Genomic DNA, 19,195 nt, shown 5'->3' with positions numbered 1-19,195 from the left:
CCTCGCTACACATAATCGCCGCAGCTTGAAAGAGCTCATAAATCAGCCTACCACAATATATTGTAGAGGGAAAAATGTGCGCCCCTGGCATTTGAGACGGCACAATGCCAACCTATGAGCAGGCCAATTCCACCCTTTGTATTTAGTAGAGAGAGAAAAACAGAAAGACTGTTTGGTGGCTTGCTTTGGGATGTCTTGTATGCCCACTCACCCTGCGTGTATGAGTGTGTGGGTTGTTCCATCCTTTTGTTCTGTGATGTGTATAATGTTGTTCCCTCACTGGCATTAACTTCTACTCTTATTTAACTAGTATCATAATAAAGTCTTAGCTGTAATTGGTAGTCTCCAATAAGTCTGATTACAACAGGAGTAACTTTCACACAAAGCCACATGTACAAGTGTAAGCATTGGTATTATGCAAATTACTGGAGGGAAATAATCCATCAGTAGTTAAACTTAGGCCAGAGTGGAGAAACATCGATCTGAGAGAAGATACTGTACTTCACAAAGTGATGGCTCATTATTAAAAAACTGTAAATATGGATGTCTGTAGTGCAATATCTGTTGAATGTCTTTTTTTTTTTTTGCCATCAGGCTTTAACATTTTAACTTCACAGTGATTAAGCTAAAACGAGGTCCTTTATTTTTTCTTTGATGTCTTTGTCTGCATCTACCTGCAGTCTTGTTTTTCTCCTGCCAGGGAAGATCAATGTGTTTGAGGTAAAACTAGGGGCTAGTGTTAAACGGAGGATGCCAGGCATTGATGTTCTGCAGGCTCGTCACTCAGTCTCAGTCAGGCCTGTCCTGGGAGATAAGAGCCGTGGTCTTCTTAGGCTGATCAATGGCAGAATCCATACAGGCGCTCTCCCACACGATTTGCTCTCTTTGTCTTTTTCATTAACTTGTTTTCTTCTCCTATCAGTACTTTGTGCTCTGGATCTTACCCTTTACTTGTCATACTTCAGAGAACAGGAAGATAAGGGTTGCAGAACAAAAAAAAGAGCTGAGTAATTAATTGGTCTCTATAACAAAGCAGCTGTTCGACTGTTTGAACCTTATATTACGGTTGAATGGTTTGCTGTTTTGGAACATACAGTTGTGTCTGTTATGTTATTATCATAAACGTTAGTGGCTTTCTGTGTGCATCACAACCGAGGTTTTTTGCTGCATCATCATCACATGGACTAATTCATTGTTTTTCTTTCCACCACTTTCCCCCACCCTCCATCTGTCCATAGCTAAGGTCAAGTCAAAGTGCGCCCCTACATTCTTTGCCTGTGCTAATGGTGTCCACTGCATCATCGGACGCTTCCGCTGCAACGGCTTCAGTGACTGTCCTGACGGGAGTGACGAGGAGAACTGCAGTAAGTCTCACACGGCAACCAATTCCAATCATAGCAATTAGTACTGAATATGCACTCACATGTACTACTACTACTACGACTGTAGTGTTTTCTGTGGCGCTTAAAGAGCTTTTTCAATAACAACAAAATATATCTGATGATGTCATAGTGTTGTAATCAGGGTATTCACAGTTTGAGCTTGGATACTGTAAATGTACAAGAGAAAGATTATCACGGCTTCTATTGTTTCAATCTTGACCAGTTCTTTGTTAAAAGCTGCCACTGTTGAGTCCCTCAACAATATGGAAGGGCAATAAACAGCTGGAGTAGCTCTTTAATATGCTCCATCAATGCATTACGACCAAACAACTCTCAATTTAGGAGCAGCAAAGGTAGTTTGACAAATAAAGATATCCAATTAAGATAACAATCGCAACACCTCTACATCTGTCACACTCTCTATTTTCCTCTCTTCTTCCCTCCTTCTCCGATCTAAATGTTTCATTGTGTTCCACGATGAAAAAAAGACCTTGCTTACCATCTCAACTCACACCCCAGCCTTCATCTTTGGAGGTTAGACTGTTCAAAAGCATCGATCGTTGTGTTTTCCAGATGCACAGCACGCACATGATCATGTAACTGTTGCCTCTTATAGATTTGTTTATGGTGGCAGGTGTGGTCAGAGACTGTCACTAGAATGTAGTTTTTCAACCTTGCTACTTTTGCTCTGCTTTACGTTTTATAATGCCAGAACAGCATTGCTCGTACTTTCTAAAGCTTGAAGCAGGTATTCTTTATGTCCATCCTTTCAGAGGAAAATGAAGGAGAATGTCGTTCTATAAAGAATGCAATTTCTGCTGTCCCCTGCACTCACTATCAAATCCTGCATTTAGAGCAGATAATAATAGTAGTGACAGCGTTTGAATGGCGAATGTATCAAATTCTATTACGTTTCCCAAAAGGCTTTTGTCATCTTTATTTGTTTGCATCGCTTGTAACTCCTGACTCTGCACTTCGGTCTCGCTTGGCCTTTTTTGAAATGAAGGACAAAGGAAGCCCCCAGGATCCAGGTGTAGTCTGCATTATCAGGCATGTAGTTTGTCCCTTCACGACCCAATCCCTGCTTTCCCCGTGGGGAACGTGCATCACTCACCATTGTCAGAGGTAGTGTTCCTCGCCTGCAGGGCAGCGTGCTCACTAATCCAATCTGGCCATTCAAATGGAGCTTTGCTCCACACGCTCAGCACATACTGCGTCACCACTGTGTGATTGTCCAGATCTTCACACAAGATAATTCTCCCTCATTTTGCAGAAGCAAAATCAGAACATGTGAAGACAAAACCAGAACATGTGCTAATGTGCTCAAAGGAAATGATAGCGCAAGGCAGGATCTGTTAATGTTTTCTCCCCGGGTCAGAAGCTTTACTTCTGCAACTCACACCATTTTTTATGATTTACTTCTTCTTTGAAAGTCCTCATTAAAATGTGATATCCATGATTGTCTCTTAAGTGTATGCAAATCAAAGTGTTGTAAATGGTAAACAAACAACATCTAACAAATTGCATCACTGCACAATATTAATTTAATTGTTTTTTAAATAATTTGTTTATGCTCTGAAGTTTGTTTGCCAGAGTCACAATTGCTCGTGTTTCTCAGGTGACTTGAAACTTTTCACTGTAACTTTGTTTGAACTAACACTTGACCCTTGAACCCTCTGCCCTGACTCAACAGGCAACCCATTGGTGTGCTCGGAGGTTCGCTTTAAGTGTCGAAATGGCCACTGTATAGACCGCAGCTTCCTGTGTAACGGCCAGGACAACTGTCAGGACAACAGCGATGAGGAGCGCTGTCTAACTACAGCAGGTAAATCATTCAATCAAAAGTCTGAGTTGGTCGTGTGTGCAGAAAAGAGAGAGGAAATGGAGCATCTATTCAGGCACTGAGAATCAGACACAGGGGCAGGCTGAGGATGATTTAACAGATCCCTCTGATTAGCCTTTAACTCACACTTAATTAGTGAGTTGTGCACAGAATGTGAAGATTTACATGTGAATTAGAAGTTTTCTGCTTAATCTCAATTCCAGATAGAGGCACCATATGTGCATTGATATCTATGTTCATTATCTCTTAATACAAACTACACTTTTGGAAGGAAGATATCATAAACATGTGGAAATAGTGTTAAAGATATGCACGAGTAACAGGTTTACTGCATGAAACATATGGTTTGCTTAAGCTTATCAGATGTAATATTTAATAACTTGCAGAATGAAATGTCTTTAAAAAGGTAACGTCGGACTTCCAATCACCTGATGTGGAGATAGCTATTAGCAGTCCCTGTCACATGTACTGTATTTCACAGTACCAGAAATGTTCATGAAGATGATAATCTTTGATGAAGAGTTTTGGAGATAGTGGGATAAACAGCGTACACGGCACACTAGAAGCCTTAATGCCCGTGATGCAGTGTGTCAGAAATAGCTGCAGGGACACCAATTATGCTGGATGAGTTAGATACATTTTCTCTCACGGTTAAAAGAGAAACTCTTCAAATAGTCATCTCTATATTCACTCACTGTGGTCACCTCATTCATCCACAACAACAACAACAACACACACACACACACATGAACAATTTAAAGACGGTAACCACTTTCATGTCATCTGTTGTGACAAACTGGAGTTTTGTTTTTGTTTAATCAGTCCATAATTGTTGGAAATATTGGCAGGGAACTTTGCAGCAGCTTTCAGAACAGGTGGAAGCTTGTAGATACAGTAACTTGATACAATGATTATAGAGGAAAGGAGTAAATATTATATCACTCAATATGTCACATCATCTGATATTTCTAAACACATCACATAGGGAGTGTTTTATGCTGCCTGTTCATAAAGATACAGCAAAGCCACTGACAGTTTCAACGTTATGCCTAAGAACCCATGCACTTCTGTTAATAATTCTCACACACAAAAACACCCCATGACATCATTAGTGTAATGTTGTGAAATCTATTGATATTGATGACATTGTGCTGACTTTGCACTGTAATCCAAATAGCGGTAGTATCATCCCTGACAGCGAGTCTGATGTCTTATGGTATAGAGTGTCTTATTCACTGGCAGGTACCACTTACATCTGACATGCCATTCTCATTGCACTGGCAGCCTCACTTCTCACAGGCAGCTGCTGCCACAATGGCACACCAGTCGGCTTCTGTCAACACTTCAGATGTGCTTTCACTGGCAATCCGACATGACTTCTGCCAGCAGTCCAACCCCGACGTTCAAAAAAATCCTATGTATTCCCATCCTTCTGTCTAGGTGCTGTTGTCATATTGATTAACTCTGTCAGAAGAACAGTCAGTATCTGTAGCCTACAAAACAGTAAAGTTATTACCAGGTTATTAACAATACTGATATGCAAAGTCAGCAGAAACTTGATCGAAACGCAAGAGGCAAAATATGTCTGATAAACAGGGCTCTGTCGCAGTCACACATTAGACTCCAGAGTATGAACACAATAAATCATGTTGAAACTTTTCAAAACCATTTATTGTCAAAAATTAAATAAAAAATGTTAATTTCTTTTCTGCAGTGTAAAATGTCTGCGTTCTGACACTATTGACAAACTACAGATCGGATAATTGTAGCAGGAGATCATTTTTCAGCTCGAGGTAATTTAGAGACCTCATGTATTACCTCACAAATATAAATTTGATAAGCTAACATTAATCAATCTATTAAAAAGAAAAAAAAGGAATAATTGCCTAATTGGTGAAGCTGATTTAGTAAAATGATTTTTATGTTTTTACCTCTGTGTGACTGCAAGAGAGATGGAAAAAAGTCTGATCAGAGTCCATCCATCATCTCAAGCACATCCTTCTCAGACTCAATGCAGAGCCACAGAACTGCTGAATATAACTGTATAGTGATGCAGAAATATTGATTGATTTCTGTGTCCACTGCACTCCATTTCCTTGTTGACAAGTGAACAATACCAAGTCTGGTGCAGTCTTCTCAACAGATACTGTATGAACAGCTCACTGTTTGCAGAAAACCTCATTTGAAAATGTTGTTGTTTATTTTATGCAATTAAAAATCAAGGTAAGATATAACATTTAGTAATAAGATTATAATTGCAGAAAATATTCTCAATCGTATTACAACTTATACAAGTATCCAAGGGGTGCTTTATGATAGCTAATATTGCAAGTCCTGAGTTGAATGATTATACTCCATTCCCTACAAAAAGAAAGTGTTCTGCTACGGTTGACTGAGAGGATCAGACTGCCTCCATCTCTAAAATGGCTTCAGGTGTCTAATCTTTTTTCTTATCATAAAAATGCCAGATTTGTTCAACTATCTGGCAGAGTAGTGTGCATGCTTTCAATTCAGCTTCCACAGAAATGTACCAGAGCCACAGTGTTGTTATATTTCCTGCTTATTTTTGCTGCTGAAAACTTGTGTAGCACTGCATAAAGTACAAGTGCTGAGAAGTTGTGAGCTCCAGCTTGTTGTGACCTTCAGAACACATCAAGGAAGAGCAGCTCAGTTCTTTTTTTATGCTTTCTCTCTTTTTTATCATCTTCCTTTGCGCTTTGGAGGGAGTGAAGGCATCGCTACTGTTTTACTCTCTGTATTTCTTTCCTGTGTGAACACACACACACACACACACACACACACACACACACACACACACACACACACACACACAACACACACACACACTCACACACACACACACTGTATACTCACATTACATTCTGCTCTGACTTTGCTTCTCTCTATAATAAGCACAGACCTGCAGGTGACAGATAAGGCATACAATATCCGCTCTAAGCCACCTGAGCACAGCATCTCCTTCCTCACTTTCCTCCCCTCCACCTCCTCTGTTCAACTCCTCTACCTCCTTACCCATAATTACTTGCTTCAGTGTCTCCACATTTGGTTCCTTGATTTGAATAGACTAGTGAGAGATCAACACCCAGCCTGTCAGCGGACTGTATAGAGTAGCGTTTGGTTCTCCTGCCTTAAGGGTGTCAGATAATTAGATCTACAGAAGCAGCACCATCCTCTAAGCTGTTTTATGCCTCCAGTGTTTTTATTCCCCATTAGAGTGATTTCAAACAATTTGGCACAGTTAGACACAAACAGCAGCGCAGAGCGGCTTTTACTGTTTATCGTTTGATTTGATGGGTAATTGATTTTTGAAATAGCAGCGAGGTGGCAAAGTGGCAAACAGAGCAATGTAACAGTACACAATCTTCCATAAATGCATTGGTGCAATCATCGCACAGTAAGATAGAAGGAGTGGGATGGGGGAGCCTGTAACGGATAACAGAGATAAAGAAATGGAAAGCACACCACATAAACATAATATAGTGAAGCAGAAAAGGAGTCGCGAGGAGCAATGAATAGCAATCGGCAGGAAGATGGAGGCAAGCACAGAGAGACAGGTGATTTGGTAAAGACGAAAATTTTGATAGAACTGAGCGAGGGGTTGCGATAAGCCAGAGAAGATGAGAGAAGCATCCATCTCAAGTCGAGCCCCTGGGCCAAGCAGTGTAACTCTGGAAACAGAAATGACATGAACGCTAGTTTTGCAAAGCTGAGCTTCTCATTGCTCTCCCCAGTGTGCTCATAGCAGGCGATAGAGAGTGCAGGGATGGAGCGCATGTTTGCCCCTGCAATGAATTGTTGTTGAAACACCGCCACGGGGCTCGCAGGACTTGGCCAGATGCTGGGGGGGGGCCCTCGCTGAGAACAAGAGAGCCACTCTGCATATCCAAGAAACACACACACAGAGTCACACAAAAAGAGTCACAGTGCATCTGACAGTGATTGTTCTGCATATTTAAAGAATCACTCTGCAACCTTCAGAAAAAACTTCCAGAAGGTCACGGCACTGACAAGTTTAAAGACTCAGAAGTGATGAGCTCAGAAGTTGACGCTTTTTTAAAAGTGGCTGAGAATCCCCTTAGAGTCGTTTAAGGAAAGCAATTGATTTAAAATGCACACATCAGCGTCTCTCATTACGCATTAATTAACACAAGTAGACAAAAGACTATCAGATGGTGTGGTGGCTGTGGGAGAGTGTGATTAATTCTCTCATCTCCTCCATCTCAAAGAAGCTTCATCTTGGCCTTTTTTGTCTTAACTGAAGTTGTTCTGAGAGAGAAAAAGTAGCAGAGGGGAAGTGTAAGTGATGAAAAGGTAGGAGCAGAGGGCCAGAGGCTGGTTTGAGGGCATCTAAAGCTCCCAATGGCTGTGTGTGTTTTGTAAGATAAGGTATGCGTTGTGTAGTCACAAGCATCAAATGCTTTTTATTTTGGTTGTGTGTGTGCATATGTTTCAACGTGCAACGTTTCTTTCAGCGGACAACACACGCATATATCCAAATGTTGTTATGGTCCTGTACATAAAAACGATGTAAAGCTGTGACAATAAAGCTCTCCCATCCTGCACTACGTTATATGATGTGCTGTAGTTCTTTAACGTCACATGAGGAAGATTTAGGCCTTCAGTGCTGCTTCTCCTCTAGACTATTTACTTTAATATCAGCAATAATTGGAGAAATAAAAGCAATTACATTAAACCTGTGAAGACTGCCGCGCCTGTGGCTCTAAAACTAAAGGGGACAACATGAATTCTGCAGACTACAAGGGTTCAGAAATGTTGATATTCAGGATAAATCTTATGTTTGCTGAAATGGAAATCTATTTACATGGGATTTAAATTACAATGCATTATAAAAAATATATACTTAAAGTATGTCTGTATCACTGTATCACTCTCGCAATGTCCAGACTCCTGTGGAGACAGTCAGTCCCTCAGAAAACTAAAGTATGCTCATGCACACTATCCTGCATGGACCAGGAAGTATAACTGCCACAACACATTTTATTGCATTAAGGTTTCTTTCTTCTCCCAGTGACCTCATCACAGTAGTCATTGGCCTACATGTCCTCAGAGAACTGTCTGTCAGAGTGTGATGTTGGGCAGCAAGCTGATAATTAACATTATTCTGCTACATGAGTATATTGTCAGAATATTGGCAGCCAACATCTCACTTGTCAATGGTTTGATAAGAATTAGGCCATGCACTAAAAACGATCCAAGATCTGCAAAATGAAGTGTCGGCAAGATGTTTTGGGGGGGAACATGACTGTGTGTAATTAAACTTTATTTAAAATTATTTATAATTAGTTTATATTACAAACCCTCTTTTTACCCAAAGACAGTACAATAAAGAGTTTTAACCTTCTGATTTGTGAATGGAGCACTGCTCTCCGGGAAGTTAAATCCCTCATTTTAAACTCTAGGGATGCACCCCCCCCCCCCCCCCCCCACACACACAGAGAGTAATCTGCAGCTTTCTATTTGTTATATCCTCCTAAGGCTGTGTAAGAACTACTCGATAGATCCACTAGCACTGCATCTGCTGTTTTGCATAAGCACTATGTATTCAACAACTAGTCTTCACAGTTCTGCCATTTACAGGGCCAATAAACACCCGTAATTCAGACGGGGCTATATATACTAGTGACTGTATGCTGACACCCAGCACTAACTCCTGCCTCTCCATTAGCCTCGCCCATAAACTGGACAATAATATACAGTGTCAGTCTGATATAGAAAGAATAAAGAATGTCAGAGTGATTAAAAGTCCCTCAGTATGTATTCACTTTTGGCATCTTTTTAGCTTGCTAATAGCTTCCCGCACAGCTACCTCCTCCCCTAATGGTTGCTGTCAGACTTCTAGATTTAAATGACAAGTTAATCCATGTGCAACTTTTGTGGAACACACATGTGTGTGTGACGCTGAGATGTTGGTCTGTTCGTGCCCTTCGTCAGTAGCACTGGCAGAGAGAGAAAGGTGTGGGAGGGAGCGTGAAATGGCGTAGGAGAATATAATGGCAGTAGACTGAGGTGTGGGAGTGGAATGTAATAGTGCCAGTTTATCAGAGCCAACGCACACTTGACAGGCACAAATAGGGGAGGTTGCACATGTCGCCGCCCATGGATTTGAACTCTGGGACAGTCTGAGGCTTTTGTTAGCCCTAAAGCATGTTCAAAAAGCAGCGTTTAGGGGCTCTCGGCTGTTGGTCTGCAGGAGAGAAAGGCCAAGCAGTTGGCAAGATGCTGTGACTGTAGCTGCTGCTGGCAACGTCACACTCAGGGTGTGCAGCTTTCTATTTAAAGTGTGGTTGAAATTGTTTTCCAGTACAGTGAGTGTGAATTGTAAATTGGGAAGTCTGACTGTATCATCTAGCATCTATACTGATGTGTGCTTTCTGTTTCTTCTCTTATTTGTTGTCATCCCTCCCTTCCCTCCCTCCCTCCCTCCCTCTCACCGAGGCTAAGTGTCAGTCTTTTCAGAGCTCCTGTTGTTTAAGGACCCCGTTGCTATTAGCGTTGGCCACACAAAGGTGGGGGTGGGGGGGGGGGGGGGGTTCACTCCCGAGACCAGAGTCTGCATGAATCATCCCTGTCCTTGAATCAGGACCAGCCAGCCGTTGCTGTTCAGGCTCCTGTAAATGAACAACTGTTCTCTCCTAAACCTATCCTCCCTCAGTCACCATGGTGATGGTGGTCAAGCGACGACCTGCACCCACAGACTTGTGGAGGAATTTCTCTCCGAACAATAGCTCTACTGTTGCTTTTGTGTAGAGTTGTACTTTGAGTGAGGGGGCTTTTTTGTTTGTTTGTGAGTGTGCATGTATTCGGGTGCGTGGGTACGAGTGATTGTTTTCCATCACTTCTTGTTGCCATCCTTACACTTCCACTGTATTAGACTTTTGGATGGATGAGTCCAAGGACAGTTCAGGTTGGCCATTAAGTAATAATACAGCACAAGTGTCAATCTCTATTTGAGCTGGCCTGGTCCATGATGGCCATGCAGCAGCCAAAAACATTGAAGCTTGATGAATGATCTGCATTTTGAACCATTAGATTACTTAAGTAGCACTGTAAAATGTAAAACCTCAGAAAGGACAAAAACAAGCTCATTAGATCCCTGATTTGTGCTACTACGATCATCACATTTGCATTAGAGTGTGTTAAGCCTGGCCTCAACTGCAACATTTCCCTGCTCCATCGACACTTGGCTTGAGAGACGCGCCCCTCCGTGGCCCCTCAGTACACACTCACTAGTTGGCTGACAGCAGAAAGGATGAGGTCACCATGTAAAGTGTGTTGGGCTTGAATGAGGCTCCCTTTCTCTGAGTCTTTTCTTTCCATCTCTGCATCTTAATGATTTCAGTCATTTACCCTACCTCCACTCTTTTCACAGTACACTGGCTATTTTAGAAAATTGCACCTGCCTAGTCTGCATTGTGCAAACTCCAATGAGGCTCACAAGGCCATTATCTTTCTTAAACAATATCACATTAAATAAAGACCAAGAGGTGTTGAGGCTGCACTACTACTAGATATTGACTGCTCATTAGTCACCCCGCTGAAGTCCTCAATAGCTGTGAAGTACTTTGACTACGTCTTTGCAAAAGTTTAGAGAGTATTAATGAAGTCGTTAATAGGTTCAGCGTGCCGTGAAAAGAACTTAAAAGGAAAATGTAATCACTTCTTGTTTTTGGTTTGTCTTAGAAATGTTTCCATTAGTTTGCACAAGAGACAGTTCTTCTTCTTCTTCTTCTTCTTTATCTCTGTTGGCCCAAGAGAAGGGAAAATGCTGTTTTTGCATTTTTAAATTGCACAAAGTTAAAAATGGAAAAAAATAATGAAACCAGAGCAAAGAGGTGCACTGAATATGATTTCATTCTCTTGGATAGCTTTGATGAATGTTAAAGAAATTTAGATACAGGCAGAGATGATGCCCAGAGCTCAATTTAATTTCCACCCCATAATTCTTTTGACTGTATTATCTTTTCTTCAGGCATGTCTAATTCAGCCATCCATAAGTAGCCGAGTCACTTAATAGCATTATAACCGTAGTCTGCGACACACTTTTGCAGAAAGACTGGTGTATTAAAGCAAGTAACAGAGCTGAAATATAAATATAAAATGTAGCTGATCAACACTGGCATCAGGTGCTCCATTGCATCGTATCAGGAAATGCCACTCTTTAAGGCTCACACTGATTGGCTGTCACATTACAAGGGGTTTGGATCACTAAACACATTTTCTAGTCTCATTGCTAAATACTGCTTTATGTTTTCATGCATGACTTCTCCATGATTACCTGACAGTAGAGGCTGCATTATCTCCACATCTACTGGACCAAACTGGTGTGCAGCTATTAGGAGTAAACAGATGGACACTCTTGAGTGATGCACGAGGTGTCAGTCAGCTCTCACTGTAATGGGCCGGGTTATTTTCTGCAAATGCTTTTTCTGCCAATACTGTGCATTCACCCATGATATGGTTGAGCTGAAGGTGCTGCTCCACAGACAAGGAGCAACGCCAATTATATATAGTTTGATAGAATGCAGACGTGTGTTTGGGAGGTGATACAGTTGAGGATGCAATAGTGTGTGTGTGTGTGTGTGTGTGTGTGTGTGTGTGTGTGTGTGTGTGTGTGTGTGTGTGTGTGTGTGTGTGTGTGTGTGTGTGTGTGTGTGTGTGTGTGTGTGTGTTTAAAGGTGTGAGCCTGTGTCCATATATGTGTTTGGTGTGAATGTATCCATCAGGGAAATGCAAAAAGAAGGAAGGCTTAAGTAGAACGGAGGAAAAAGAAGAGTGCCCTGGAGAGTGGAAAGAGGGATTGCATGTCAGAGAGGTAGAAATGTGAGAGGACGGCGAGGGGGGTGAGGGGGAAGAATATGGGATGAAAAAAGAGCAAAATGTGTGTGTGAAGACGATGGAACGGAAGAAGCAAGGAAAGCACAAGGGAGAGAGTGATAGAAAGCGAGAGGGAAGCTGATGGAGATGAGGATTAGGGAGAGAGGCAAAGCCATTGAGGGAAAAAAAGATAAAACCCTCAGGATTCATTGTGTAGAAAGACAGGGAATCAAGGGGGAGGACAAAGACGTGGAGCGAAACAGAGAGATGGAAACGTTAGCTGGGGAAGGGGTCATGTGTGCTGGTAGAGAGAGAGAAACCACTAAAGAGATGAAAAGATTAGAAGGTAAGCAGGGAATAAGGTATCTGCAGAGATGGGAATAAGCAGGCAGAAAACCTGCGAGACAGGTACAGGAAGCAAAGGAAAGAGCAAAACAGCGGAGCGCCGCATGGGGAACAGGAAACAACAATGTGAACGATCAGGATGAGTGGATTGAATTTGAACCAGAGTGGTGAGGTGGGATTGAAACAAAGCAGGGCAGATAAAAGAAGAGGGAAAGTAAGGATGGAAAACAGCAAACAAAGTGGAAAACAGGATTGTGAATGAAAAACTACAGGGTATGAGATTTTGAAGGAAGTCATACTTAAAGCTCAGAGATTGAAGAAGAGGCCGAGCTTCGTCCCCGCATGCAACAGTGCTCTCATTCATGATCATTACTCGAATCCGCACCGTCTTTCTCAATTGTCGCCTTGTCTTTTTTTTTTTTTTCTTACTTTCTTGTTGCTCTCTCTCCTCTGTCTCTCTGACTCGTGTACAATTAAACTCCCTTCTACTTTTCCTCAGTTTTGGCATTTGGCTCCCATCTCCACCCTGTTCTCATCACTTCTCTTTACCATTTCACCCCCTCATGCCCCCGCGCTCTTGTCTCCTCTCATCATGGGATTTCTCCTCCTGCCTCTGTTCTCTTGCTTCTTCTGGCAGTCTGCAGTTGCTTTGTTCAGATGGGCAAGGCTTACCTTATGCTTGAGATGATAATGCCACTCTGCTCCTGCACTAGTGTTTTTTTTTATTTCCACCATCCCATCCTGCTCATCCTTTTTTTCTCTCTCTCTCTCTCTCTCTCTCTCTCTCTCTCTCTCTCTCTCTCTCTCTCTCTCTCTCTCTCTCTCTCTCTCTCGGTCTCTGCCTCCCATTCTTCCTCTTTATGTTGTTCTCATTGTTTGATACTGTCATATGGACACCTGCATGCTACAGGCATGTTCAAATCCTGCTGGAAATTGGGAGAGCAAGGGGATAGGGAGAGAAAAGGAGCGAGAGACAGCAAGATACAGTGAACAATAGAAAGAGATTTGTGTGGCGGGTTTCACCTTTGCTCCTTCTCTTAAGCAGCTTTGTTTGGTGGAAAGAACGCGCAGAAAATAAGGACAAGTATGCCTGCAGGACAAATGTGTGTACAAATCTCTTGCATGCGCATAGGAGATACTGTATATTACCTTATATGGTTGGGGCAGAGATGGAAAGAGGAAACAAATACTTTGTGAACAAAATGCATTTCTTACTGCTTGAGTTTCTTATCTGAAAAATACATCACAAGCTTTTCTGAGTTTTAGATAAGCTCAGCTCTTGAAGCATGTAGCAATGCATGTAGCGTTAATATCAATTTCCCTGCCTTGTGTGAAGCACTGTATCCTGGGTACTGCTTATAAAAAGAGGGCTGATAAAATATGTTGCATGACGTCTGAATGACGATTAATGGATGACTTCTTAAACGACACACACTGAATCACTCGTGGTTTTATTGGCTGAGTTTGCGGTTTGATACCCAATCGATTAAAGGTATTTACGGTCATCGGCTGATGTGCAAATTAGTATTTAAGTTGAAAAAAAGTTTTTCATGTTTTATAGCTTTTTCTTTCTTCTTTTTCTTTATTTTTTAAAGATTTATTCGTATGCACATTACTTTAAATTTTTTTAATTTATACCTTTTGATTTCCTTGACCTTTGGACTTCCTGGTAAAATAACAGGAAGTCCTGTTGGGACCAAAAATCCCCCCAAAAAGAGAGACCTGACCAAGGAGCAGCCATATAAAATCATAAGACATTAAAATTCAATATTCAACAAAATTCAGTATAAACAGCTGACACAGTGGCCTCTCAAGAAAAACAACCACATGCCTCTATTGCCACGTTCCTTATGATGCCCTTACATTCATCAGTGGGTATGAATTTTTAAAACTTTGTATAGATAATTCCATACCCAAAGGTGTGTAGTAGGAAAAGGACATTTTCCCCAGATCTGTCAAAACCCGGGCTGCTTTAAAAAGCAACCACTTGGAGGAGCGTAGTCGGTAACTACCACAGCTATGACAGAGCAGGGTAGAGAGGTGAGCTGGAAGTTTACTAAGTATCACTTTATTAATAAAAAATATACCAATGCTTTTGTCCGCCTAAACATAATTCCATCCATCCATCCATCCATCCATCCATCCATCGTCTACCGCTTATCCGGGGTCGGGTCGCAGGGGCAGCAGCTCCAGTAAGGAACCCCAATCTTCCCTTCTCCGGGCCACATCCTCCAGCTCCGACTGGGGGATCCTGAGGCGTTCCCAGGGCAGTGAGGAGATATAATCTCTCCACCGAGTCCTGGGTCTTCCCCGGAGTCTCCTCCCAGCTGGACATGCTTGGAACACCTCCCTAGGGAGGCGCCCAGGTGGACATCCTTACTAGATGCCCTGAACCACCTCAGCTGGCTCCTTTCAACTCAAAGGACATAAACATAATTGCACTTTGAAATGATATCGTGGCCACTTTTTGGCTTTTTCTGTAATAACTTTAAAATAATGTGGTAAGATAAGGATGTATGTGTCTGTGTATGTGATGGAGTATGTGTGTGACACGTGGATGGCACTTCAAGTGTTACTTGCTCTGGTTGAAATTATTGGAAATTGGAATGTGCATTTGAGCAATTGTTGCGCCAGACGGTCAGTTCATTGATTAACAGACTGTAATAGTGCATTTCAAATCCGTTTGATACAGTGTATACACAAGTGGCTACCTTCTGGGGATAGCAACAGAGAGTGACAATTCTGCCCATTATGACAAATAGCTGGGTGTACTGTGGGTTCCAACAAGAATCTCCGATGAAAGTTGAAGGCAGACGACTTTCTTTCTTTTCTTTCTTTCTTTTTCTGAAACTGGGGGATTATTGCATTTGGAAAATTATATTTAAATATTTAAATAACACAGAAACCCACACACAGTGTAGCCCCAAAGTGCTATAGAGATTTTTATTTCATCAGGGTTATCTGCCATGTTGCAAATGTTTAACTCTTATTGCCTGTAAAAGCACCTCACACGGGCTATAATGTGCGTTCATTTACTCCTTTAATTGTAAAACACCTCTTTATGTGCCTTTGCTTTGTATGCACTGAGCGATAGGCGATTTCCATGCAGACCATGCACAATAGATGTGGTTGTGTAGACCAACTGTGTGTATTCCTGAGGGATGGCTTTTGAGTGGGGTTTTATAGTTGCTAGCCTAGTTTCTCAAAGCATCATCCTCCAGCTCTGCCAGTCTACTGGGAAACCTTTTAGCTGTGTTTGTATTCACAGCAATATCTTTAAAACTCAGGCTGTTCTTTTCTTTGAGTTGTTACTTTTCTTTTTCTTTTATGAAATTTAATTTTCTCTCTTTATTATTGAATTATATGACTTCTAAAAGCTGCATGCATGTTTGTTTTTCACCTTTTAGAAAGTGGTAGTGTTTTTAAACTCATGTCATCCCCATTCGTTTATACAGGTTTCTTTCTGCTGGTTGATCAGTATAAGCATCTAGACCAGGGGTGGGGACAACCTCCGTATACATATATACGGCCCGCAAAGACCATTTGATCCGGCCCTCGAGGTAATTCATAAAACGCACGCAAAAAAAATCCACTAGCAAAAAAAACTAGATGCCAATATTTTAAACGGCCGACTGACTGTTTTTCCTGGCCAAGGTCAGGGTGCCTGAACACAACACGAGCGGAACGTGTCATCACGTGGTCACGTCATGTCAAAAAACTTAAAAAAACAATATTAAACGAGACTGTCATTGACATCAGCAAACGCAGCTTGGCGAATGTAAAACAGAGAAAGCTGGATGCGGAATGTCGCACTTTCCAGGAGAAATAGACAAACGATTATTTCTTTGTGGAAGTAAAAGGCCAGTGTGTCTAGTTTGTGTGGACCCGTTTGCGGTGATGAAAAATAATCTCGAGCGTCATTACTGCACGAGACATGCCGAACTGCACGAGCTGAAAGGACGAGTGCGTTTGGATAAAGTTAACGCTCTTCGGCTGAAGTTTGGCCCAACAAGCAGCTCTCTGCAGAGCGTAACATACAAACATGGACAGATAGAGAGGTAGACCACCACACCAAGAACAGACTGTTCCACCACTGCTGTGCAATTATCACTGCCACGTGCAATATTCACTTTATTTTCTATCAACCACTTGGTACTTATATTATTTTTTATTCTATTTAATTATTGTGTACTGCCTTTTTACTTCATATGTTCTGTTGCTGTGACAAGATAAATGTCTCCCGTTGTGGGACTAATAAAGGATTTCTGATTTCTGATAAAACAGAAAGATACATGGATAAAAAGTTGCTTTTTAGCACAGCATAAAAGAAGGATGAAATGAATGGGCTGCGTCTTAAACATTTTTTGCAGAGGTTAAGAGTTCAATAATTAGTACGGCCCTCGAAGGATGTTGTAAAAAAATATTGGTGTTTAATGAGCAGTACAGTCACATTTGGTCACTTATGGCCTGTTGTGACTGAGTTTCATACATAACATTTCTTAGAGTTTTATCCCACAATACAGTGCATATGCACAAATGAAAAGGAGGAGCTTATTACTGCTGGAAATGTTTGTAATGATGTTGGTGAGACAGCTCCAGGGGTTTCATTTATGGCAAAAATTAAGTGTTACATTTTTGGAGAAAAATAAACTTTGTTAATTGGCCAAAGCTTTCCAAAGAATCAAACTGATGGATGCCTGTTAGCACACATCTAATTAAACAAAATGTGTTTGTAAAAAACAGAACTACCTTAAGTTAATAGTACACAAACTGTAATAACACATTATTATGAAGACAAGTTTTTATACACTGCATAGTTTAGTATGGATTTGGGACAGAATTATTATATTACAGGTCATTTAGCAGACGCTCTTATCCAGAGCAACTAACTACAGGGACAGTCCCCCTGGAGCAGCTCGGGGTTAAGTACCTTGCTCAGGTACTCTCCACAGTATATTACATGACCACCCTCCCTAAGTAACACAGTATCATACATACATATCATGATTGTCTCAGGTTACTGATGATGCATAGCTGGAAGCTGCATTATTAATCCGATGGGCCACAGCTTGTTGTGTGGTCTGTCTCATCTGTGGTTGCGTGGGCTAAAGAGGATGTTTTTGAGTTACAGAATATGTGCACACACGCCTAAACCTGGTGCTGATGGATGAGAAATAAATGTGCATATTTTCAAAAGCATTAACAGATTTGAAACGAACACATATATGACACATGGATGAGAATCAATTACATTGAAAATCATGCAGCGTAAGTGTATATTAACACATACAGCACTGCGGCTGATTTGGAGGAACCCATTAATGTTGCTGTCTAACCCATTAAAATGAGCTCCTGCTGAGAAAAAGGCAGGAAGGATCAACAGACATAGAGAAACTCAATTTATTTATATATATATATATATATATATATATATACGAGAGAAACAGATGCATCTGGGAGGTAGAAAGCAAAATAAACATTAATTGAGCTTTTAGTGATCAAACGAAGGAAAGAATGCCGTCCATAAAGATGGACAAAACACTAATGTGTTGGAACGAGAGTGGGAAGGAAGGAATGAACACACGATATTGAGCAAGTAAACTGTACAGCAAGGTATAGGAATAATAATAATGTCCCTTTCCGACTTGTTAAGGTTAAACACACACTGAGCCCCACTGCTTCAAGTCTGCCAAGCTACAGGGCACATATACAGTATAGTACATGCATAATTGAATTTAGAAGCATCGATCCTAATTGACTTTGTCGTGTTAAAGTCTTTCCCTTCAGCAACAAGAGGAGTTTTATTTTCTTCTGATTAATGAAGCTTTGGTGTTGTAAATAGCCAGAGGAAGAAGAGCCAAATTTATCGAATGCTGCTCTCAAATGTCTTTTTGGTCTTGAAGAAGACGTCAGTCAGCTATTTCCAGTTGTGGGCTTCACGCGATGTGCAGGAAGATGAAAATGAAAGTGCAGGGAGAGAAAAAGAAGATGAGAGACAAGAGAAAGATTGGCATGCAATATTATCTGGGGAGTATGCAAATGACCATACAGAGATGGTTACACACTTAGCATAGCTTCTGGTGAGGCAAACCAAGATTCCTGCTGGGACTTTTCTTTTTCAGTCATTACAGCTCCTCCATTGTTCATTCAGACCGCACAGCATGCACGGCCAGCGTTCTTCGCTGACTGGCCACACCTTGCTTTCTCATACATAAAAGGATACAACTTCAAACACTTATCTCAGAGAATGCTCTGCGACCAGCCTTATCTTTGACCTCCAGTTACCAGCCACCCCATAGGCACTGATCTCCAATCTTCCCATGCTTCCCCAACCCAAACTGTCACACTGAGAAAAATATGTACAAGCTGCACAATTGACCATCACTTCTTATCACTCAGACAGAGGCCATTGATTCCACTCTAGCTGAACACAGAGATATAAGTAGTACCATAGACAGTCAGCAAAGGGCTGTGTTGTTCTGTTGTTCGACTTTGATAAAAGACGCAGGGGCTCCTCGCGCTTCCACCAGCCTGACCAGGCCGATTGTTCAAGGAGAGGGGATTAGATGGTGGAAAGGGCATCAGGGGGTTTTGCTCTGCTTCTTAGCCAAGAGAAGAACTGAAGCCATGTGGTGACTGGAATTGTACGTGGGCACTGATATTCTGTGTGTGTGTGCATGTGTGTGTCTGCATGGCTTTTTCCTTTTTTCTTTGCATAAAACTTTTTTGCCGTGTCTGTGTGTGTGGCTTTGCAGAATTTATCCCACTT

General features: G+C 41.5%; 1 protein-coding gene across 1 annotated transcript in view; it reads left to right on the top strand.

Moving 5' to 3' along the window:
* Window positions 1–19,195, top strand: part of ldlrad3 (low density lipoprotein receptor class A domain containing 3) — a 78,213-nt gene that overhangs the window by 36,284 nt on the left and 22,734 nt on the right. The window contains exons 4-5 of the mRNA XM_029434652.1: window positions 1,239–1,364; window positions 3,076–3,207. Coding sequence (XP_029290512.1) covers window positions 1,239–1,364; window positions 3,076–3,207 — 258 coding nt within the window. The remainder of the gene's footprint in view (window positions 1–1,238; window positions 1,365–3,075; window positions 3,208–19,195) is intronic.

Source organism: Cottoperca gobio, chromosome 6 (assembly GCF_900634415.1).
Source record: "Cottoperca gobio chromosome 6, fCotGob3.1, whole genome shotgun sequence".
Taxonomy (NCBI): Eukaryota; Metazoa; Chordata; class Actinopteri; order Perciformes; family Bovichtidae; genus Cottoperca; species Cottoperca gobio.
The sequence above is the reverse complement of the archived record's forward strand: the minus strand, read 5'-3'. Positions and strand labels throughout refer to the sequence as shown.